The 25567-nt window shown below is 38.9% G+C and overlaps 1 protein-coding gene across 2 annotated transcripts in view; it reads right to left on the reverse strand.

Annotated features, from left to right (window-relative positions):
* The window catches only part of LOC126195156 (ribosomal oxygenase 1), a 65434-nt gene that overhangs the window by 17181 nt on the left and 22686 nt on the right, over positions 1 to 25567 (reverse strand). For both annotated transcript variants that reach the window (XM_049933663.1, XM_049933664.1), the window contains 3 exons: positions 24263 to 24497; positions 23752 to 24180; positions 23457 to 23670 (listed from right to left, as the gene is read on the reverse strand). In XM_049933663.1, the coding sequence (XP_049789620.1) occupies positions 23457 to 23670; positions 23752 to 24180; positions 24263 to 24497 (878 nt within the window). The remainder of the gene's footprint in view (positions 1 to 23456; positions 23671 to 23751; positions 24181 to 24262; positions 24498 to 25567) is intronic.

The following is a 25567-nucleotide window of genomic DNA, read 5'->3' on the forward strand; positions in this document are numbered from 1 at the left end:
ATTCTGCATGCAACTAGACAAAAAGGGATTTTTTTTGGATTGCTTGTTTCCATATAGCTCCACCTTAAATTTGGGCCAACTCACATTGATTGTATAGGTTGTAATGAAGAATGGGGAACTGTTTTGTTGCAGCCTGTTTCATACTGAAGTCAGGCAAAGGGTAAAACGTGTCATCCTCACAAGAATGAATGACAATGAGAGAAGAGATCAGCACCTTGAAGAGGGGTCTACCTCAACAAGTCCCTTGGAAGCCCTTGATCATGAAACTTTGAAGCAGATATTTGCACAGGAACTTGAAGAGCTGGAGCTGAATGGACTCTCTACTTTGACATGACTACTCTGATGAAGCAATTCATCCAGGCTGAGTGGAGTGGCAACTGGGAACTGCACTTCACCACTGATAAGAAAATGCTACCCTATTTTCAGGCCAGTGGGCTTTTTCTGTATGCTAAATCTGCGAAGATCTATTCACAAGACATGATGGGCCTTGAAAAGTAAATATCTCAGGAAGACTGTACACAGTTTGCACTCAACAGGTGGTTTCCATCAGAAGGTCTGGAGTGGGTTATGGTCTACATTATGATGGGCAGCCCTAATGCACTCACTGTAACGTACCAGAGGGCCCAGTCATGGTCGCAGCATTTCAGACAGTACTCTGAGTAGATGGATTCTGACCATGCCAACTGTTACTACTGTGACTCGGCAGGTGGAAGAGTTTTGTGCCGTATCACTCACGACCTCAAAGCAACATGTTGATGTGAGGAATGCTAGAGTGCAGAGTGATAATGCAGACCTCCAGAAGTTTATTGAGTGGTTTCAATCCCAGGATCCTTCCCCTGTAACTAATTTCGTTATGTCCATCAGTACAGGAGTTGTCAGAGATGACTCAATCAACTGCCAAAGAGCCTTTGAAATTGGTAATTCCTCAATGTTCAACCTGGTTGGCCAAACCTTTGACAAGTTTGTATATTAAAAAAAGGAAAAAAGAAAAAGGAAAAAAGAAAAAGGAAAAAAGAAAAAGGAAAAAAGAAAAAGGGGGGAAAAAACAATGATTCAAATCTCAGGTGACCATTGATTGGGGAATGTACCAGGGAACACTGAAACAGTATTCCATTAGATAGTACTCCTCAAGAAAACCAATGAATAGCTTAAAGAATTCTTCCGTCATGAGCTAACACCCTATCCCCTCTCTCTGTCTGATGCAGTGGGACTGAGTAAAACTTCCAAGTCAGTGTTATATGACACCACTGAATGATGTAAAAGTGGAAGGAGCAGCTTTTGTCATCAATGATGGATTTCTTCTCCACAGAGTTGTGTGGAAGAATGGTGAAACATTCCAATTAATCTTAACCAAATATGTTGACTACCTAAAAAGATACTACAAACGAAGTGCGACAAGTGTGGTGTTTGAGGGCTACCCAGAAGACCTGCCCACCAAGAGCATCAAATAAGCTGAGCATCTCTGTCAAAGCCAAAGACACACTACTCCTGAGATCATCTTTATCGAGTTAACGATGCTGACCATGTCGCAGGAGCAATTCCTTTCCAATGATAGAAATAAAGTGCTTCTCATTAACTTGCTTATCGAGGCGCCTGAAGGTGAAGGCTTCTCAGTAAAGCAAGCCAAAGAAGACACAGACCACCTAACTCTGCCACAGCCCCTGAGGTATCACAGCACAGGAGCATGAGACAGTTGTTACAGTTGATGAGGATGCAGACTTCTCATCATGCTCAATGCCCTAGCCACACCATCAACAAAAATATTTCGCAAAACCTGAAAGAGGTACAACAAGTATTTGGTCGCAAAAGCTTCAAACTGGCAGACAACTCCAGAAGGCCACTTATATTTCTCCACACCATGAGTGGATGTGGTATGACCTCAGCATTCTTCAAGTAGGGCAAAGAAGGTGGTTAAGCTGTTGGTTGAAAATAAATGTCTTCCAAAAGAAATCAAACTTTTCTTTGAGCACGACGCTTGACCTGAAGTTATTGCCAAAGCTGGGCTAAGACTAACAACCCTCTACGGAGGTAGGGCAGGAGGTATTTTAGATAAATTGCGATTCGACCTGTTTTCCAAAGATCTCGAGAAATCCAAGTTCAATCTGGTATCCCTACCACCAACATCAGAAGCAGCCCGCCAACATTGCTTGAGAGCTTACCCACAAGTGCACATGTGGTTAGAACACCGTATGAATTCATTCCTCTGCGGATGGGAGGCTTCAGAGTTTGGTCTTTAACCCTTTCCTACCTACAAGGTGCCAGCTCCACAGTCTCTTCTCTCCACAAATTTCTGCAAATGCAACAAAGGGTGTGCAGGTGGTTGTGGATGTTGGAAGGCTGGGATTAAGTGCTCACTGATTTGTACAAACTACAAGGGGAATTCCTGTACAAATTCCCTCCAAACCAGATGAAACTGATGAACCAGACATTGGACTGCATGTATGGGGCAGCAAAAATTACAGACCTTCAGGAACTGAGTGATTGGGCAACAGACTCCGAATAGGAAATTACAGACTTTGAGGAATCCAGTGGTGCAACGACAGTCAAACATCGACATCTGTGAAATTTGTGTACTTACCTATTTTTTTCCCTTTTCATCTTCATATCTTTAACTAAAATTTTTATTACTACAAAATACGATCACTAATTGATTTCAATAATTATGTTTCTTTCTCTACCTCCATCTTCACATCAATTGAATAGATCTCATCACATTCTATACAACACCATTTTTTAATATTATCTTTTCATATATGCTAAAATTTTAATAGTTTATTGTATTATTATATTTACTAAGTACAATGCAAGTACCATGGAGTGCTACAGCTATGCTTAATACTCGGTAAATAATACTTACTGAAGAACTACAGTTTAAACAGTCTTCATTGATGATAGGAAATGGTCCAAGTATAAAGTGGAGCTGTACAAAAACAGGTGGTCCAAAAAATTCACTTTTGGCTCATTGAACACAGAATTTATTTCTCTATAACTTTTGTAAAGACCACTGATAGATAGGTTAGTTCAGATGATATTACCAAAGAGCAGAAGTTAAAATGAAAATTTTTCATAAATATGTAATATTTGTCCAACTTTGATGAGCACTAGTATGGGAACAGGTGATCCACAAAATATGTGTCTGGTCTCACTCAATGCAGAATTTAATGCCCTACCAATTTTAATAGGACCATGCTTTTGATATTGTGAGTTCTTTACAAGACATAACCATAAAACCGCAAAAATATCCCTTCTGGGGGAACATTTTTACCCTCTACCCTCACAACTCTGCCAAGGGCGAAAACTCACATAGTCATATTGGAGCACAAATGAAGGCATTAAAACAATAAAGCATTTGGTAGCAATTACTTCTGATTCATCTACTTTTTTAATTTTGCTCTACTAGCCTATTATAACAAATTACACCTCCTGCTGATTCATTCACATTGATAATTACAGAAATTATTCCTAGATATCATTTACAAGTTTCTTCACTATCACCTGCCTATATAGAATGTCTGTATGATTCAGAAAAGGTTTAGGTTTTTTGTCACATTCCATATTATGAAAAGACAATTACAGAAAGTTAAATTCATCCTATTTACATTTTGCAAAGTGAATAGTAGCTCATTTGGCACATTAATTGCAAGCCTGTGCAGGTGGGTCACACTATCATATTTTCCCCTAACAGGTTCTACAAAAGCCCTCAACTTGTTCGGGAATTGTACAAAATGAAGTTTCATCTAACAGGTGCAGTTATCCCTTCTACAAAGGATTTTCCATGCGATCTGAAGACAAAACTTGCTGAATACGAGTTCTGTGCCTATCAAAGTAAGATAAATTTTTTTTATCTTTCATTCCATGACAAGAGGTTATTGACTATATAATGTCCTTGTACATTTGAGATTTTGTGGATTTTTTCCAAAAACCTGATGATATGTCTCCATACTTGCAGATTCTACAAACCAACTTGAATGGTCATTTGATTGTCACTCCTCCCAATGATTTTCAAAAATTCTTATATGGTCCTATATCCAGTAGAATCACACATCCTTGCCCTGTTGCTGTGGCAGGAGGAGACAATATCATATAACTTGAAAACTTTCTTTATTATGTACTTTCATATAACCTCCGAGTGAGCATGTGCCACTAACACTTTCCAAATGTAGAAAGATTGCTTTTTCCCCCAAAAACTCTACTCTCATGTAATAATAGTAAACACTTTTGATATGTTACTGTTTGGAACAGTAGACTCTGTTGATGTTACAGAAATGAGAGATATATAAGCTACCAATGGTAAATCCACACATACTTGAGTAAGCCTAAACCAACAAGGATGCAACATTTGGGGCTATGATGGGTCACGTATGGCACTATATCAGAATGTAGCTTATTCTGAGGTTGAGTTCCTTTTTTAATATAATACTTTCTTAAAGGTTTGTAATATACTTACAGTGTAGGCATACATCTAGCTTCCCTGTGACAAAATATTACATGACTGTGTCAGATATGCAGTGATCACTGAAGCATGTCCAGAGTTTGTGGTAATAATGGACTGGTGGCATACACAGAAGCCCAATTTTTCCAAACCAGAATAAGGATAACAATGACTGAACTCTGTGAGGTTCTTTGAGTTTGGCATGACTCCAAACACACATGTAGCTTATCATTATCCCCTTACAAGCACTTTCTACTAAGGAAAGATTCTAAGTAGCCCATATTATCACACGTAAACCATAACTGAAATGAGCAGAAGCTACCAATTTGGGCTGGGTCACTTAGGCACATACCACCCACATCACCCTGAACAGGTTTTCAGAGATTACATAGGCTGGCACTAAGAATGACTCTACATTATTACTAGTATTTTGTGAACACAAAGAGTAGTTTATTTTTAGGACACTGTATGAATTCACTATGAATCTAAGGAACATACAACATCAAATAAATTGTGCTTGCTACACTTGTATTAAAGCTATTTACTAATACCCCCATACAGCTGACAAGTTCTTCAGCTTAATAATAGCTGGAAAGCAATAAGTGCCAAGTCAAGTGAATAGACTGGATGTCCCCAACAACTTTTATTTCAAATTCTCAGTATTTTAAATGGTGAGGTATCTTAATTGCTATCATGAATGATGATTTTTGTTTTCTTTCTAATGCAATGCAGATGCCTTCCATTGAACTTTTTAATGAACATAGTTGGAAACATTTTTATAGTATCTGCCACTTGTTTTAGGCACTGCAAGGTAAACAACAAAGATTCTAAAGCATCCCAGAAAACACCAGCCATCTTTTTTGACAAATGAAATCTACTACTCATTTTCTGGCACAGAGCGGCTGGCTTTCATGAACCGTTAGTATCACAAGTTCCTTTTAACGTGAAGCAGTAGACTAGCATATCTACCACAGTAACATTTCAAATTACAAATACAACTGGATTCTTCTACAAATAGCATAAACATTTGTTCTTGGTCATCACGCAACGAAGCAGTGCCCACCTTGCGTGATGCTTCCTCTTAGTTAATCCACCATGCAAAATGTATTGTAATCTTTATCTTGATATGCATGTGATGTCGTCTACTGCATACAACTTTAATTGCCCATTTTCCAACAGAATATTGTGCACTATGTTGATATTTCCATCTCTGGTTACCATTATGGGACTTTTATCAGGTGAATATCTTCAAGACGTATATAGCCATGATGAATTCAGCTGCCCAATTTTTAAATGATGAATATGACAGAACTGACTCCTTATAAACCTTTTCCAATTAGGAATAATTTCAACTGCTGATATAGGGACCTGAAAATATAGCTTCTATTTTTGGCAAAATTAGCATTTTTTGTAAATAATTGAGGGTATAAATTCAAAAAATTGTCATTCTATGTGCCTGAAGATGAAACTGGCCATAAAAAACGATTGGAGGTAAAAAACTAACAATGAAAGAGGCTAAACAGTTTTCATCTTTATAATAAGTGGAATGTTTGCTTTTGTTAAAACTTCAAGAGCTTTTTCCAAAATGGTCTTTGCTTTTTGTCTACTTTAGGCTCTACTTAAGGTTTTGACAACTGATTGTTCCTGTTGCGAAGCAGACTTTTATCTTCAGCTGGTTGAAGAATGTTGACTAATTTTGTTTTCTGATCACTTTAAGTGCATACACTATAACATGGCAGTCAGCCACAAATGTAAACAAATGAGTATTTTGATCGTCTGAAGTGAGAGGAGCAGCGCGGGAGAACAAATCCAGCCTCCCTCTCGCAGGCCGGCTGGCCTAAAATCACGTTCTATTTTTCTGTGAAAGCAGAGGCAACACAATGCCATAGGGATCACTGATCCCTTCTGGTGTCATGAGCATTGAATTTGAAATAACAAAACAACAAGCAATGCACAACCCATGGCAAAATGGAGTGCACAAAGCACTTCGTAACGGTTACAGGTTGACTGCTTGCTGAGGTTGGCAGTGACATAAATGATATAGTTCAGACACGACCTCTACTGGTATACAAAATAGTTAAGGCTTCCGTGGCCACTTGTTGACAAACGGCCTGTTGGCTTCTGTCTCGGGTTCTTCGGCCGACGTTTGTCTAATCATTTTTCCGACATTTTGCCAGCATGAGTGGCTGGCATTGTCGAAGTTTCACCTTCCATTTCTGGTTGTGGACTGGAGTCGAGTTAGCAGCCGCAGACTATATGCATCTGGCACGCCAAGTCCAAGTGTTTCTCTCAGTCATTTCCGGCGTGGTTCTCTTCCTACCTGTAATGGTCATACGCTGCGGCACAGGAAGCCAGGATCCATTTACCTTGAGGCTTTCTACTTTCTTGTTGAAGCTATTCTCGTGTTCGTGTATTTCTATAGCTTCTCTGAACAAGCAGGTGTGATGATAGTTCTTCTCTACAGCCAGAATTTCCATCTCAGTGAATTTTACTATGTGGTCGGTGCCCTGCAACAGCTGATTTCTCCACCTGCCCCAATCAGCAGTGTCACTTATGTTCCATGATTCTGGTGTTAACTGATCGTCTAGTCATTCCAATAAAATTTTCCACATGTGCATGGTATGCAATATATTTCCAACACTGCAAGTGGGTCTCTTTTCTCCTTTGCCGATTTGAGACACTCTTTGATCTTTGTTGATTTGGGAATAGTCTTTACGCCATGTTTGCGCAATATATGGCTGATTCCATCCGTCACTGGGAATGTATGGCAGAAAGGCCATACCTGACTCTTTTTTTCTTCTGTTTTCTCACTTCACCAAGTGTTTGGCTGTTATACTTCTAATATAACTTGTGGCATACTCATTGCACCTCAGACCATTTTCCAAGTGTTGCATTTCGCATCTGAGGTGCTGCGGCTCACCTATTCACCTTGCTCATGTTACGAGTGTATTAATTTGACTCTTTTTATGGCTCAGGTGGTGATTTGATAGTTTATGCAGGTATCGGTCTGTGTATGTCGGTTTTTGATACACATTGTGCCTCAGGTTTTCACCATCCCTTGTGACCAGCACATCTACAAGTGGTAGTTTTTTGTCCTTTTCTACTTCCATGGTAATGGTATCTTTCAGAATCATAGTTCAAATCATCCCTCTCCAACCCTAAACCTGCCATGTTTTCATGCATACTAGCAAAGATATGTATTCATTTGTTTTAGAATGCTATACCTCAATCAGGCAGCTAGTTGTTTACACGACAGCTACCATAGCAGCAATTGGCCAGAGAATGAGCTTGGTCACATTATCTGTTTGTTCCTCATTGCTGTAGCAGAGGAAACTAGTGCCACTTAATGCTTCTTGTGAAGTGATGTCAAAATGACATGCTTCCGTAAAACTAAATACGAACACTAAAATCAATAGCACTCAAGTAATGAAGAACCTTGGAGACTTCTTATTAGATATCGTTATTTTCATGTTATAACTTGTGTGCCATTTCAAGGTAACTATACATTGTAGATTTATCACAAGCATGTCACTCATGGTACTATTTCTTCTAATTAGATGTCAGTTAATGACACATCAGCACCAAAAACCTTCTGGATATTCTATGGCGAAAGAAACTGTTGATGGGTGTTGTGTGTGTTCACGGTGGTGTGCGATTAGAGATATGGAATTACGAAGCCGCATGTAGTTGTGTGTTGTGCTATACTCAAATATTTGTTCATACATCTTTACATTTCTGAAAGATTCTAGGACTTTCTTGTTTTTGTAACACAGGTATATCCTGCAATATTCAATGTTGTTTACATACAAGATTGTTCTCTCTCAGGAGAGTATTCATTCTATTTTGTAACTTTAGTCTGATTAAAAAATGAAAGTTCAAAACGTGATTGAAATGTGCAGCAATGATAATTACATCCTTGCTTGTCACAAACATTTAGCTTTTTTTTTTTCCTGAAAATGCCACAATTTCTGAGGGTCCACTCACACAACTTACTTTTGTAAAACTCTACGAGACCACAAAACTTGGTAGTAGTCTACAAATGAGTTGGAGAGATACACAATGCTTTGGACATCACCTCCCAGTAAGCTTCACCCTTGTAATATCACTCTGTGGACGACAATTATGGCTGCTAATGCACAGTAACTGTTGTGATTAGCTTTCATCTGTGCTTTGCCTCTATTTGTTAACTTCTTTCTAATATGCACAAGAATGCCTGCAGCTAATAGCCAAAATGAGAAGCAGAGTGATAAGGCTATTAAGATCTGGCAAGGGAAACATATCACTGCTGATTAATGGTAAACTTTCAGTGGACTTCAGTACTAAATTTTACATCTTATGCTACCGTGACCATTTTGGCATAGGATAACAGTGAATCATAACCACCGTCCTTTTTCACTTTTTCATGGCTAGTTGTCAGTCACATTGTTATTCTCACACAGGTAGAGATCCCACAGCTGAGCCCCACATAGCCATACTTGACATGTATCTTAAGGGCCCTTGCAGGTTCAAATTATTGACATGATAATGCTGTGTCAATGTATTTTGTGAAATTACAAGGCCAAGAAGGGCACAATATTATGCCTTGCAATACACAGGAGAAATTATGCAGAATGAGTGAACAAGTCTGAGAAGCTTTCTGTGAACGTTTCAATGGACCAGGAACACACTCACGGCAGCAAAGAATCATAACCCCAACAATTAATTAAAAATTAAACAAGTGAACTGTATAAATTATTCTGCATGTATACCATTTTCTATGTATTTCTCTGTTGTAACAACTGTGCTGATTGATAACTTGCATGATCTTATGCCTGTGCTGTAACAACAGTTTCAAGAAAGCAGACATTTCTGCTAACTGTCATAACATCATGATCTACAGTTTCCTCTGCTGTTGCGGACAATGAGGTATCTGGCATTTTCAGATTAATCGCAAACTTAATCTCTCCACAGTATGACCTGGTGCTTTTCTATACATTTTGCAGTCCACTTTCTAATCTTTTGTCATTTCCTTTTCTCAGTTCTTTGCGGAAATTTGTTTGGAGCAAACACAATTTTCCTTGGTGACGCAACTGACATGCATTGCACAATATTGCCCTCACATGGTACAGTATATTGTGTAGTAATTATTGAACATGTGAGGGTGCCTATGTTGATGATTCAATGGGCACAGCTGATGTGGCATCAGAGCATAATTTAATGACTCAGTAATACATCACTGTGTTTATGTACAGGTGTGCTCTTTATTTTGCGATCTTACACACATTTTCTTTCAGATTGGGCTTTGGCAGATGACGTATCAATACAAGTATCTGAAAAGTGGTTACTTTTTTGATATTTATACACAGAGAATAGAAGTATTTCAAACTATCCTTGATAAAATAATTCATCTGGATACAGTCTGCTATGAAATAGCATTTATTATGTAAAGGATAGTTACTCACCATATAGTGGAGATGCTGTCGCAGATAGGCACAACAAAAAGACTGTCTGAAAGTGAACTTTTGGTGAACAAGGCCTTTCTTGAAAATACACACACACACACACACACACACACACGTGACCACACTGTGTGTGTGTGTGGGGGGGGGGGAGGTGTCTATTTTCAACAAACACCTTGTTGGTGGAAAGCTCACTTTCTGACAGTCTTTCTGTTGTGCCTGTCTGCGACTCAGCATCTCTGCTATATGGTAACAACTGTCCTTTACCTAATAAATGCTATTTCATAGCAGCCTGTATCCAGATGAATTATTTTATCAGAGATAGATTGAAATACTAACATTGTTACATTCCACCCTGGATTTTTGATTGTTTATTAGGTAAACTCGCATTCTTGCATTTTGAGGCAGAACTTGCATCTATATCCAAGTTTATTGCAAAGGAGATTTTTTTCAGGTCCCTAGTGATATATTACCCAAAGGAAGAATGTTGCCATAGTACTGCATTCCATAGCTACTTTACAAAGTTCTAAAAAGAGTCTTATTATCAAGATCACACTCACACTATTTACATTTTGCAACATGCTTTAAAAAAAATAAAAAATTATGCATTGCTATCAAAACCTTACAGTGCCATATCAGGAACTGTTTCACCTGGCCTCAATAGCATTCAATTTTATGAGTCATCATTGCTCACTTTGGAGATGAAAACTGTACACAGTAAAGACAATACTGTGATTTTAAAAACTTGCTTAAACAACTTTTACACAGTTTCTTTGGACTTTTTCATGGGGAACTAAGACTTAATATGGATTCAAGCACAATTAGAGAATGTAGACAGAATTTTAAACAGAAACAACTAATTTTTTCCCCTCCCTCCCGCTGAATGTCATATGAGACAATAGTCCAAACAATTTAAATAGTTTTATAAATAGCTCATCTTGGGTAATTGTCTGTTGGCTGTCACTGAAAAAAAAAATCCATATTCAAAAGAGGAGCATGTTTAGTCACACCTGGTAATCATAAAACTGCTAAAAGATGAGCATGGAGTACCCTGAGGATGTAGCACTATCAAAGAACCCACAGGCTGAGGGTAACACAGGATTTGAATTGGACTGGCCCACCCACTATCAGCCCTGAAGTCGTACCCAAGTTACCCTTCGTTCTTGGACATTGCAGGATTGAGTATGGGAGACATGGTATCACATATCCACATACCTGCCACTCTGGTGCTGCCCCTCACTGTCACAAGAGGACATGCTCTGGGTGTAGGTGGGGGCCTCAAGCATGCAAACAACCTCATACTCAACTGCCCCCTGATTTTGTAGGATAGGCAACAGAACTGGTTGTCATTATCAACTTTGAGCAAAGGAAAACAGGATAGTGGCTTGAAGTTAGGTATCAGTTCCAATCTTCAGCCCCATCTGTGATACCTAATGGGTCACTTATTTGGACATCACTACCTTCTCTCACAGCTCCCCTCTCTCAATAAGAGCACCTTTGTCTATTTATCAACTGAGAACTCAACAGACAGCACAAGAGGAATGCTGCATCTGAGTCCCCAGTTGCATGGACTTAATTCTGCTATTCATAATGTACTTCTGTTCTGAAACATCTACATAGCCTTGTTTAAAGATAATAGCCTGGCATATAAGGTTGCTTGCACTTGGCCAAGGTCAGAAACAGCCTTCAACTCACTAGTAGGAAAAATGGATATTTGCTCCAATTCTATCTTGAAAATTCAGCTTTGTCAAACACAGATGTCTTATTCCTGGGACTGAACTTTAAACTGCCTCATTGGTTTCTTGCACTGGAAAGTCCACAAGGGAATAACAACAGTATGGAAAGGCTGCACACCACAGAGTAGTAGTTGAGTCACAGAAAGGTACAAAGAAAAGAACACTAGAAATATTTTTAGCTTTCAGACGAAGTCCTTTTTTATGCATTGGAGATGGGTGTTCTACCGACTGTCTAGAAAAGAGATTGGCAGTTGAAGACCGGGGCTGACCAGGTCTTATATGTATCATGTTGCACCATGACAATGGCTGGTTTGTGGCTGTTCCTCAATTTCAGCACAATGCTCACTTATATGGGAACTTCATATCTCAATTTGGACTACTTTTTTGATTACCTGAATTCCACCCAAACTTGAACATCATTACAAAGAGTTACATTTTAAACTCAAAAAGGATTGTGATGAAATGGGAATGCTTTGAGGCAAAGACCAATGAGCCAAGTAAAACCATAGCAGAAGAGTGGAATATAATACAGATGGGAACAATTTAGGTCAAATAGATCCACTGGTACAGAAACCACAGGAGGACAGAAAGAAATCATGGATATTCCATTCTCAATTTTATAAGAAACTAGAAGAGAGCAAAGAACACAATCTAAATCCTGCAGCACAGATTACTTGGGAATGAGATCAACAGGAATCAGAAATAAACATAGCTGGAATAGTTTTCAGGGAGCTGTAAAGAAAGTGAAACAGATATTGTAATTGACAGAATTAACAATGTACACAGACTGTTTCTCAAAAATTAATTTAAAGGTGTTAAACTAGACAGAAAACCTCTGTTCAGCATAGACACTGGAGTCTCAGGCAATTAGCACTAGCACACCAAAAGTCTGTAGGACTGAGGTGAGCTACCATGAAAGCTTGCTAGAGGAAAAGGACATTTACATGGAAGAAATAGTGATTCAATAAAATGGTCAAAAGTCTGGAAGAGAATGTAATGATCTGAGCCAAAAGAAGTCAGCAAAAGTGAGTGAATTAGCATCAGTGTTATTAAAATCACTGGACACTGGTACATAAAATGACTCTCATGATCTTAACCTGCAAAACAAGACAGGTACCATTTTCAGAAAAGCATTCCCCCAAAACTGAAACACAAGGCCAGAAAATATGGAAAGTACTGGATGAGCATGATGATCACAATATTATAAAAAATTTCGACAAGGGATTGCACTGCAATTAGTTCCACTTTATTCAAGTAAACAGTCATAGGAACACTTGTGACCTTACACTTTGCAATGTATAGGAGGAATAAAGAAACAAGATATTGTCATTGGAGACAAACGGATGAGCCAAAACATTATGACCTTTTACCACCACTAGACTGAAAGCCATTGGTGACATTGTGGACGAATGTCGTGATGGGGAAAATACATTTTTCTTTTTTTCTTTTAGGCAACTGAGGCCACAAGCACCTATTTTATAACCTTACAATGCCAATAAGTAAAACCAAAAATTAAATGTCCTTTGCCATATTGCTAGAATGGATAAAAAGTAAAATGCAATAGACAGCCTGCATGTTGATCACTGAAACAGCAGGTGACTCAGCCAGCAAACACACACTGAAATGTAAGTGGATAAAAAAAGAGCACTGGGTCAGGATATGGCGAACTGTGAAATATTGATGACAATGAGCACAAAGTGGTGGGGGATCACCACTTAAATTGTTATGGCTGAAAAGACTGCCCAATACGCAAATTAGCTAAAATGATCTCCTTGTGACTTGAGGGCCAAGAGGAGGTCAGCCAAGCCATTGGGAGAGGTTTAATCCCCCGTAGCTCGTTCCCATGAAGAGAAGACCAGTAGTGATGCCAAAGTGACACCATCTGCCAACAGATGGCAACACGGCGGTCATCTGAAGGAATGGAAGAACTAGCAGGCTGAGGGAGGAGCACTACAACCTTGGCAGCAGGACAGCAGCTTCATTTCCTGTTCTGTCAGTGGAAAAGCAAAAGCCATTGTCGACTCTCCACAAGTAAAGTAGATCGAGACTTCGCTGAAAACACCGTTCAAAGACAAGTCCGTGGAGAACTGCAATAGACTGCAAAGTTGTCCACAAAATGGGAGCCAGCATGCCTGGCGGGGTAGAGGCCATAATAGGGTCAATGGCTGTAGTAAAGAGAACAATGTTCCAGTACAGAGTCTTGAGGCACTCCATTCCCTTGGATAAAGATGTCCAATAAGGCTGGTCTTATAAAAGTTTGTGAAGGTAATGGGTAGGTGGCTTTGGAAGCCCCCTTTGTACAGAGTACAGAGGATATTTTGTGTATAGAATACGGAGGATATCAGTCCTTGAGCAGTTGTCTTAGGCTTTCTGCAAATCAAAAAATATGGCCACAGTCTGGTATTTCCGCAGAGAACCATTCATGACATGGATTTACAAAGTGATGAGATGGTGAACTGCAGAACGATACGCGTAAGATGCACATTGTGCAGTGATTGATACAATGTGATACTGAAGCCACCATACCAGCCGACAGCGAATCATACGTTCCATCATCTCGCAAACACAGCTGATGAGAGAAATGGGGTAATAGCTAGAAGGAAGGAGTTTGTCTTTACAGGGCTTAGGTATGCGTACGACAGTGGCTTTATGCCTGCATCAGGGAAAAGTGCCATTTGCGACTGTACATATGAAGGAGAAAGTGCTTGCCAGGAAGAGAGAGGTGCTACAACATCAGCATGTGGACATTGTGAGTGGAAGATCGGGATTAGCTGTGAGCATGGTCAAGCTCCCTCATAGTAAAGGCGCCATTGTAGCATTCATGATTCAGAGAGGAGAAGGATATCATCCGAGGCTCCTCTACACATTTCCCGGGAAGGTGGAGTTATAGCAGGTGGAGCTCGAAATATCCGCAAAATAGTGGCCCAAGGTGTTGGCATATAGCAATAGGGTCCTCCATGACATCATCTGCTACGGTCTAGCAGGAAATCGGGGAATGAACCTTTTTCCCAGCGAGCTGACATAGGTTGCCCCGTATGGCGGAAGAGGAATCCCAAAGAATGCGACAACACTGTGCAAGCAACTGTTTATAATGAATACAGTTCATCATCAGGAGGATGATGGTTAAAAATGCAGAGAGTCTCTGAGCGTGAATCATGTCGCAGCATGCCTCAACCCACCAGGGGACCGGGACATGGCACAGTAAAGACAACGTGCGAGGTATGGAATATTTTGCGATAGAAAGGAAAATATTCATAAGGCACTCTACCTGGTCATCACAACTGGGGAAATGTTATTTGTCAAAGGTCATCAGGGAGGTGAAAAGCCACCAATCGGTCTTATGAAGCTGCCATTTGGGTTTACATGCAGATAGGGTAGGAGTCAGCAAATGGATGGTGCATGGGAAATAGCCACTCGAGTATGTGTCAGAGAGAAAGGCTACTCAAGATGATGGGAAAGCTGGTCAGTGCAGAATGAGAGGTCCAATGAGAATGGGTGTGCACAGAGTCTGAAAGGAATGTGGGTGCTCCAGTATTAAGATGGATGAGGCTGAGTTGACTGAGAAGGTTAGCTGCCCGCGGTGGCCGAGCAGTTTTAGATGTTTTAGTCCGGAACCGCGCGTCTGCTACAGTCGCAGGTTCGAATCCTGCCTCGGGTATGAATGTGTGTGATGTCATTAGATTAGTTAGGTTTAAGTAGTTCTAAGTTGTAGGGGACTGATAACCTCAGATGTTAAGTCCCATAGTGCTCAGAGCCATTTGAACCATTTGAGAAGGTCAGCCAAGAGGGAACTTCTTGGACGGGTTCTCGAAGAGCCCCAAAGGGGATGGTTAAAGTCACCAAGGAGCAAAACAGGGTGAGGTAGCTGACTGATAAGCTGGAATAAGTCTGCTCTGGTGATAGCAAATGACAAACGGATGTAGACGTTACAAGGAGAAAAGGTGAAATGAGGAAAGAAAATGCGAACTGTGACAGCTTGCAGTTGGGTGTGCAATTAGATGGTTTGGCTATGGATGTCATCCCGAATGAGTGGCATGACTACTTCTGGGATGGAATGCCATTCTTGGGGGGAAGGTCAAAGCATACTGGAAGGAAATGCAAGAGATTAAAGCAGTTGTGAGGATGCAGCTTCATTTCCTGGAAGCAGAAAACCAACTGGACGATATGATTCCAAGAGCAACTGTAGTTCCTCCTTGTTGAATCTAATGCCACAAATGTTCCCACTGGAGAAGAGTCATAATGGGGGATGGGAGTAGGAAACAAATGTAGGGCAGTCACCTAGACAGCTGTCAAGTGCTAGCCTTCAAAGACTCACTGCTATTGTGCAAGGAGGCCGGAGGGTCCTGTTCCATGAAATCAATAGAGGCGTTTGCATTCTCTCTTGGTTGACTTGCAGATTCCAGGGCAGAAAAACAGTTCGCAGTGTGCACCGGTGAAATGCAGGTCAGCCGGGGAAGGGTATCATGTGGCGAAGAGAATCTGCGAGCGGGGAAAGAAGAAGACCGTTTGTCTTTATTTGATTTCTTAGACCCTTACAGTGGGCAGACGAAGACCCAGATGTTTGTTGGCTGGAGAGACATAGAAAGTCTTCATGGGAGTGTTCCTTTTGTCCTTTCTGGCCTGCCCCCCCCCCCTTTTTTTTTTTTGCTATCGTTTCGGCCTGCTTCAGACCACGAAGATTTTTATCTCTTCCCTGATGATTGTGTTTTCCTCCTTTGCCAGTAGATTTTCATTTTGGCTGACTGCTTCTTTTCTCTGTTTTGACCATTTGCAGGCATGACGTGGAACTGGTGTAGTAAGCAAAATAAGGTTTTTAGTAATTTGACTGAAAAATTCTCGATCCTGAATGTCATCAAATGAACTTTCAGCTTTCTGTAAATCCTTTTTAACTTGGCTTGCCCATTTTGAATGCGATTTTGTTTTTGAAATTGATGAATGTGTGCAATGAGTAAGTCTTTGCAGGTTCATTCTTTCCAGATGACCAAAAAACATCATTCTCTGCTTCCTCATGCTGGTAACAATATCTTCTGTATGTTTGTATAATTCACAGCTGTGTCTTCGGCGGAATTCTCCGTTTTCTTTGATAGGGCCAAGGATTTTTCTCAAAATTTTTCGGTTTTTTATTTCAAGTTTTCATAGTGGTCCTTTCTTTGTCACATTTAAACATTCTGATGCATACAAAGCTGACGGTCTAATTACAGTGTTATAATGACAAAGTCTTAGATTTAAAGACAGGCTTTTGCTTTTGTATAAGTCTTTGCGCAGATGAAAAGCACCTTCTAGTTTAGAACACCTACTTTCTACAGCTGCTTTTTTCTGAACCATCAGGTGTAATTATTTCTCTAAGGTATTTAAATTTCTTCGACTGCTTGATTTTCTCTTGTTGTATTTCAATATGAGGAGGAGCGTATTTGATGTTTGTGATGAATTCAGTTTTGTTAAATGCTATTTTTAGCAGCAATTGATTGTAGGCTGGACACTTGAACCTTAGCTTCGTCAATATTATTTGCAATGAGTGCCAGATCATCAGCAAAAGCCAAACAGTTTCCACTGAGGCCATTTCTTGTGTGTCCAATTTGAATCCCATAACCTGGCAGTATGGTTGTTTTCCACTATCTGACTATCTTTTCCAAGACACAGTTGAATAGCAATGGAGAGAGCAGGTCACCTTGTCTCACCCCTGAACAGATTTCAAATGGTTCTGATAGTTTGCCTCTGAACTTGACCTTTGACACTGTGTTATTTAAAGTGGCGGCTATCAGATTGATTGTTTTCCTATCTAGACCAAATTCGGCAAGTGTGTTCTTTTTTGTTTCTCGATCAATTGAGTCATATGCTTTTTGAAAGTCGACAAAGGTCACAACAAACGTTTTTGATCTTAATTTGGCATATGATATAACAGATTTCAGGTTATGGATTTGCTCTCCACAGGATCTTGATGTCCTGAAACCAGCTTGATATTCGCCCAATTGTTGATTAAGGACTGATTCAGCTCTGTTTAACAACAGTCTGGAAAAGATCTTGTATGTCGTTGGTAGCAAAGAGATTCCTTGGTAATTATTCAGATCACTCTTATCGCCTTTTTTTATGAAGTGGGTGAATAATTGCTATGGTCCAATCTGGAGGTAGAGTTTCAGTTTCCCAAATCTTCACTATGATATCATGGAGATGTTTTATTGTATCATGAGCTGCATATTTCCACATTTCAGCCAAGATGAGATCCTAACGTCCAGATTTGTTAATTTTCAAGCCTTTTATGGATTTCATGATTTCATCTAATGTGGGAGGAGGACTATCTGCAGGAGGAACTGTAGGATAGAAATCAAGCTTTTCGTTTGTATTTTCAGCATTCAGTAGGGATGAAAAGTAATTTCCAAAAGCTGCAGCACATGATTTGTCATTCAAATTTAGTTTTCAATCAAGTCCTCTTATATGTAATGTAGGAGGTTTAAACTGCAATAGTTGTGATTTAAAGGCTTTATAAAATTCCCGAGTGTGATGTCTTCTAAAATTTCTTTCTATTTCATCGATTTGGTTTTTGTTGAAGAGTCTCTTAGTTGTTCTCAATACTTTTGATGTATCTTTCCTAACCTTCAAGAAGTTTTCGTGATTTTCGGAGGTTTTCTTGCTATTCCATTTTATCCAAGCCTGTCTTCGCTTTTCAATTGCTTCATTACAATCTTCGTTCCACCACGGGTGTTTGTATTTTTTATTGGTCAGTATAGTTTCAGTGGCTGGTTGTACCATGGCTTCTTTAAATTTTTTGTTGACATCTTTTAGTTGAGGTCTGTTTTTTCTTGAAATACTGGAAAGGTTCTTTTGGCTATCTGGGATGATATTCATTTTTACCAGAGACAAGTAATGATCAGAATTAATGTTGGCATTCCTCAAAACTTTAACATTGAAAATTTCCCTGGTGGATTTTTTTTAGAAATAGCTACATGGTCCAGCTGGAATTCTCCAAACATTGCATTAGGGTGTTTCCAAGTTTTGGCTTTTCGAGGTGGATGTTTGAAGGCCGTGGATTTTAAAAGAAGATCACAGTAAGGTTGTGCAGCAGGTGATTTTTCCATCGGGAGTGAAGATTTGGGGCTGGTTGTGCAGCTGTTGGAGGAGGAGACGACAATGCTACCAGGATACTGGGTGATTTCATAACTGCAGTACTGAATTGGAGCTCCTTCGTGGATTGAGGCATATCAATGACAGTACTAAGTGCCAGATGATACAATGCAGGGCTTTCGACTAGCCATCAACTTGCGAGTGACAGGGTAAGGTACTTTCTCCTTCACTCAAACCTTCTGAATGGCCCGCTCATTGAGATAGAGAGAGACTCACGGGATGAAGCAGCATTTTTGCCATTAAAACTGATACAGCTGGGAGGAGAGGGCGAGCAATCGCGTCTCATGAGCATCTCTAGCATAACTAACACATTTGGCCGTATTTTGACAGGACACACAAGTGTTGTTATAATGTTGGTAGCAATGTATCAGATTCAGAATATACGGGCGAACTGTGATGACTTCATAGCCTGCCTTAATCTTCAATGGAAGCACTACTTGATCAAATGTGAGAAGAAGAGTGCTTGTAGGCACTAAGTTTGCATCAGCCTTTTTTGCTACCTGATGGACCACAGTGATGCCCTGATGAGAGAGATAATGTTGAATTTCACCCTCGGTCACACCATCAAGCACCCGAGTATAAATAACACCGCATGAAGAGAATTCAGCATACAATGGACATCAACACGAACAGTACAGACATGGAGAAGCAAAATAAGCAGTAGTTGTGCATGAAAATCACAATTCATCTCCAAAAGCAAAGTCCCATTACATAAGCGAGGGCAGGACTTCACAGAGCTTGTACTTGTATCAACACCTTTCCAAATAAAAAACGGATTAACTGTAATGAAAGACTGACATCCTTCGGTATGTGACAAAGAGGAATTGAGGTGCACCTGGGAGAACAATTGAATCTTTAGCCTCATTCCATTTACGTTTGTTCAATGTGACTGAGATGAAGATGATTGGCTCACTGTGAAAAAATCTTCCACGATTGCCAGCATCTCAAATGGCACGCAACTTCTGTCTGGGGATCCCCCTCATATGGGGGCCTCACCCACCTTTGGTGATTGTTCACACCTTCTGAACTCCAGACAGAGGGACCAATTGGCAACTTGGAAGGTAACTGCTCAGGTAACAACTCCTCCCTGGGCCTGGCCTGTACCAGCGGGTACACGTGATCCCTACCTGATAACCCATAGTTGGGGAATTACGCCTTACCCTGTCACCCGTTATGTCTCAAATGCATGGGCCATTCTTCCGGAGCGCACAAGGAGGAAGAAGAAACAAAGAGAGACCTCAAGCAGCAACGTGGAGGAAGGGGAAAAGATGGAGAATGAAGAAAGAAGGAAAAAACAGATGAAGGACTGTTTTGATGCCGGGCTACCGAATCTTTGAACGTATTCCCAAAAATACCCAGGACATGTTTTCCTGCATGAAGATAGACTTAAAGAACAGAAAGGGATGAGGTGCTGCAAAATCTGGGGACCAGTGATAGCCAAGAACAGACTCACCAGAGAATGGTGGGCCCCCTACAGTTTTTCATTGAGGTATCTGAATGTCTGTGAAGGAACGGCTGCCCATTCTTCCTCAAATGGCAAAACCAGAGCAGGTAATGATATTGTGTTGTTACCAATTTGATTTTTTTCATACTTGGCTTCATCAGTCAACTAAAATGACCTATTCAGGTTGTCAATTTGAAATACAATGTTACATTCTGCACTATTCCTCAGTTTCAACAGTTCATTCAGTTTCAAGTATCCATTTTCATTTCTTCATTCATATGGCATTAACATGTCATTTGTGATGTTGTAATAAATAATGAGGTATGAGAGAATATTTCCAAAAACCACAATGTAAAGCACAGTTTCAGACAGCTCACCTTCTTGTGAATTTGTCCATATGTATGCACACTTTAACCTGAATTACTGGTGTGCTTTTTAATGTGGTTCTTGAAATTCCACTGTTCTTGCAGTATTCTCTCAAGTTCTGTTTCTTGTATGACATGTAAGATGTTACTGCTGCATGTAAGAACATGGATACAAGTTTATTTGAAAGTGACCAAGCAGTCAAAATTAGTCAGCAACATGGAATAAAACACTGTTCACGAGACACATTTTGATACCTGTATGTTATATTTTCTAGGCCTCATGTTACTTCTTAATTAGAGTTGTTTACATCTTAAATATACAGAATGTCATTGTTTGATGAATTATGGATTGGCAGTGTATAGTGTTCTATCATGATGATAATCACCTCACTAAGAAAAGAAATATGAGAGCAACGACCAGTACAAGGTCAACATACATACATAGTGCATCTCTCATTCGATACTCTTATATTTCATATCCTGGCTGTGTATAAATTCTGAGAACATTTAAAGTGATTGGAATAATAGCAATCAACTGAATGCCCAAAGTAAAGTAAAAAATATACAATGAATCTCCATGTTTACACAAGAGAAATGTTTATCTTTATAAAAATAGTCCTCTTCAACCAAAAATAAAAATTTACAACTTCTCAAAATAAATAAAATATTTCTTTTTTTAGTGAGAATCTTAAAGCCTTTTTGCTTGTTAATTCTTTTTAAAATATATCTTTATTGACATATAAGATCAAAGAAATACAACATTAGCAAATGCAATAATAAAAGATATAAGCAACTGTACAAAATCTATGTGAGTGAATTTCTGTTATGTAACAAATTGTTGCCTTTTACATAATTATGTGATATCTTGTTTGCTCCATGAATATTATGGATTTATCATCACATGAAATCACTGTCATCTACCGTGACACCTGTCATATCTTAATACGCACACTTTGTGTACATCAAGGTGTGCATATCTTTTCGGAAAACGATTTGGAGAACCAAAAGAGAAATAGCAGTACAAAGAAAATGTGTTTTTGAACATTGTTCTGACCTGTTAAAATTGTGCTGCAATTGTACCTGCTTTCTGTAGCTATTCTATGACTACTGTACACATGCAACTATGGAATCAGGTTTTACAGTTTTAAAAGTAGCTTTATCTGGCAGATGAAGATAACACATTTATACATTGACATGGCATTTCCACATTTTTACTACAACATGTTGCGCCAAAAATCATGTGATCATGTGATTTTGATAGATCTTTTATGTGTAAGTGCCATTACTCATGATATTTTCTTAGTGTACAAATTATAATATGTTGATAGCCAAATGTGGCACTTTAGCTTCGAAACAATGAAATCCGTCATGGCGTCAAAAGAAGGTTCACACTGCAGGTCGCCAAACAATGAAAAACAGAATGTGTGTTTGTGTAACGCAATGATATCATGACAGTCACAACTACCGCCTAGCTGTGTGGTACAAACAGTTTGAAAATACTTGTGATTGGTCATGATATCTTTACTCTAATGAACTGTAAATGTTCCAATATCAATGTTGGAAATGAGGTTCTAGTTGTTGGATTTCAACTTCCACAATTGATTTTTGCTCCCATGTAAACATACAACTAACTTTGAAATATTCTTGGATTATGAGCTTATGACTTGTTAAAAATTTCAGCTAATGTGCACGGTGTGACTATTTGTCCAATGAAGAAAAAGTAGAAACATTAGACTGAATATGAAGCTGTCTACCTCTAATATTTCACTGAACAGATGCAAGCTTTGTGCAGACTATATCAAAAACCATAACAGTTGATTTCCAAAGGAAATACATATTTGACCTGTCTAGCAAAACCACTTCAGCCCTTAACATGTAAACATGAGGACCAAAAAACGATTTCCCAAATTTGCTTTTCATCTTCTGAAAGTTGTGTAGCATCTAAACAGAGTGATTATGCCAACTTTTGAACATAAGATAGATGTAAGTATATTTGTTCTGTGTGTGTATGTTGAGTTTTTTTGACAAAGGCCTTGTTGGCCGAAAGCAAACTTTCTGACAGTCTTTCTTTGTGCCTTTCTGTGACTCAGCATCTTCACTAAACGGTGAGTAGCAACCATCCTTTTCATTACATTGCTACATTTAGTATGATTGGCCAAATGTAATACATCAGAAATCTCCTAAAATATTTTAAATCCACTATCAGTGACACCATGTCTTTACAAGACATACACTGACTTCAAAACAGATGCTCTAAACAAACTTCCTAATCTCTAAACATGTAGCAATTTGCTATATCATGCTGTTCTGAATTCCTCACAATTTGTATGCATCTACAGTTACAGGATCAGCAAGGGCACTACCAGTTTCTTCGACATTTGTCGACGGAGTATAATAAACAAACTCCAAAAATACTGTCAACCAAAGTGTCGTTTTAATGCAGGAAACATGTTGTCATTAAAGCAGAACTGATGTATACAGTTTTTGGAGGAGTGCTGGTTAAAATGGTGGGTGTTGTGGCTATTGAAGACTTACTGTAAGTGTCATATAACGATTAATAAGCCAGATACCATACCATGGAGTCTAAAATTAGCAAATTATGATGAAAAATTACACCTATATCTGGAATCAATCTTTCCACCTCGAGTATTCTAACCCAATGCTCTAACTGGGCAGTACTGTCATCCTAAGATGAATTAAGATACTTAACATACATGTGATTACACTGCAGGCAAATTACTATTCTTTGATGCCCATCTTCTATTCAAAATATGCAAGGGATGTAATTTTGTCACGGATATTTTTGTACAGCCAGCAGAGGAGGAATCACACTGTGAACTTTGAATGTGTGAATATTTCTGCACCGTTAATATACAGTACAAATCAGGGACAAAAATTAACAGAGGTAGTTAAAAAAAGTACCTTTTCAAGAATGTCAGCCCATGAATGTCGCTGGTAACTTGATAATGTGATATGCAATGAATGTTCTCCTGGAACAGTGTTTGCTTGATGGATGAAGCCACGAGGGAAGTACAGAATGTCCCCTGCAGTCAGAACCACATCGAGTAAGGGTTCACCCAGTTCCTCCTGAGTCAAATTTTGACTTGAAAATCGTGGAAGTACTTCTTTTTCAGACCTGCAACATAAAATATTGACTGAAAATGTTCGGCAGTACATTAGAACTTTCTGTAAAATCCACAGTGATTGTAGAACCAACCGGGGTGAGTAGACACGCCAGTGTTTCTTGCCTTCTATCTGCATTACAAATGCTTCTATGTCATCATAGTGAGGTGCAAATCCTTGTGAATCTGGAGGAGTAAGATACACATTAGCACCCACCATACATCCAAATAATTCCTGGAGTGTTGCAACCATCATTCCAACCTGTGGAATGAATGACTGAGGATTTAATAATCTCACACTGCATCCATTTTCATAGTATGCCCACACCCTTTCTGCAGTTGCCCTTCCTGGAGGATTCAAAGTCTCTCTAACTCCATCTGAATATGTTGTTACATCAATATTCTTCGTAAACTTAACATTGTGTTTACGTAACATTTTATCTATCATCTCTGTAGATAACACAGCTGAATAATAGGATGGATTATTCCGTTGTCCATGATATGGCCTCTTTTCCCATGGATCCCTAGTGACAAAAAGAAATTTGCTTTGATTAAACAATGGACTATCATGTACATTAGACTGCTAGCGTGTTTATACATACATACTTCATGAATTCATCAAAACGGAGAGGATGAACAAGCCATTCAAACATTATTTTTCCTTCTTCAATGCTTCCCATGTTTTCTGACTCCTCATGCCCATTTGTTTTTTCAAGATACTGATCACTGACAGCCGTATCTTCTTCATTGTTTTCATCTCCATCTCTTTCTTCCAGCTCTATAGTACGATTTGAGATTTTCTTCTTCTTTTTTCTCTTTGATTTAAGGCTATCAGTGTTTGCTGCAAACAGTATCATATTAATGCTGCTTATAATTCTTAAATATGCGAAAAGTCATATGTCCAGAATATGTTATTAAGTGTACATTGTGATGAAACAGAGATTCGCCCGTTGACCAGTAAAATACGACAAACATACATCATGACACACAATAATTACATTACATATTAAGTAATAATTTTCAATTTACACCTATCACTGTATGCCATGAACAGTAATAATCATGCTACAAAGGAAAGTAACTTCTATACAATTTCATTAAAGGCCATTATTTGTTTGCACTGTGAACAATCTTCAATTTACTAGACTTTTATACACACAGGAACAGTGTATTTCATATAAAATTATAAAGCTTTAGCATTAACAATCATCATTATTGCAATTACATTGATCACTATTAATGTCAAAATATTAATCTTAAGTAATTTGGCATTGCAAAACTCTGCATTTCACAAAACAATTTATGTAAAATATTTGTATTTTCTGCTTACCATGCTGCACAGATAAATTCATTTGAACTAGTTTCTATCCACTGTAAATTATGATAAGTCTTTATTACAACTATACTGTCAGAAAGCACACATTGTAAACAAACACATAAGGGATGAAATTGTGCTAATCACAGAGAGAGAATTGTTAAGTAGTTATTGTAGGTGCAGGTGGAAGAAGTTGTTATGGGGATCTGCAGTTTATTACTGGTTTGACACAGTTTTATGAACAAAAGGATCAAATTAACAGGTAATGTGTTTTGAAATTTCATTTAAAAAAAAAAAAGAGGAATAAAGCAGAATCCAAAAAGATACAAGCCTTGGGCATTACATCTACACTCTGCAAACCACTGTGAGGTGAATGGTAGAGGGTATGCCCCATTGTACCAATTATCAGAGTTTCTTCCTGTTCCATTCATGAATGGAGTTTGGGAAGAATGGATTGCTTGAATGTCTCCGTGTGTGCAGTAATTACTTTAATCTTATCCTCAAGTTCCTATGTGAGCGATACCTAGGGGGTTGTAGTACATTCCCACAGTAATCATTTAAAGCCGGTTCTTGAAACTTCATTAATAGACTTTCTA

This window comes from Schistocerca nitens, chromosome 7 (assembly GCF_023898315.1).
Source record: "Schistocerca nitens isolate TAMUIC-IGC-003100 chromosome 7, iqSchNite1.1, whole genome shotgun sequence".
Classification (NCBI taxonomy): Eukaryota; Metazoa; Arthropoda; class Insecta; order Orthoptera; family Acrididae; genus Schistocerca; species Schistocerca nitens.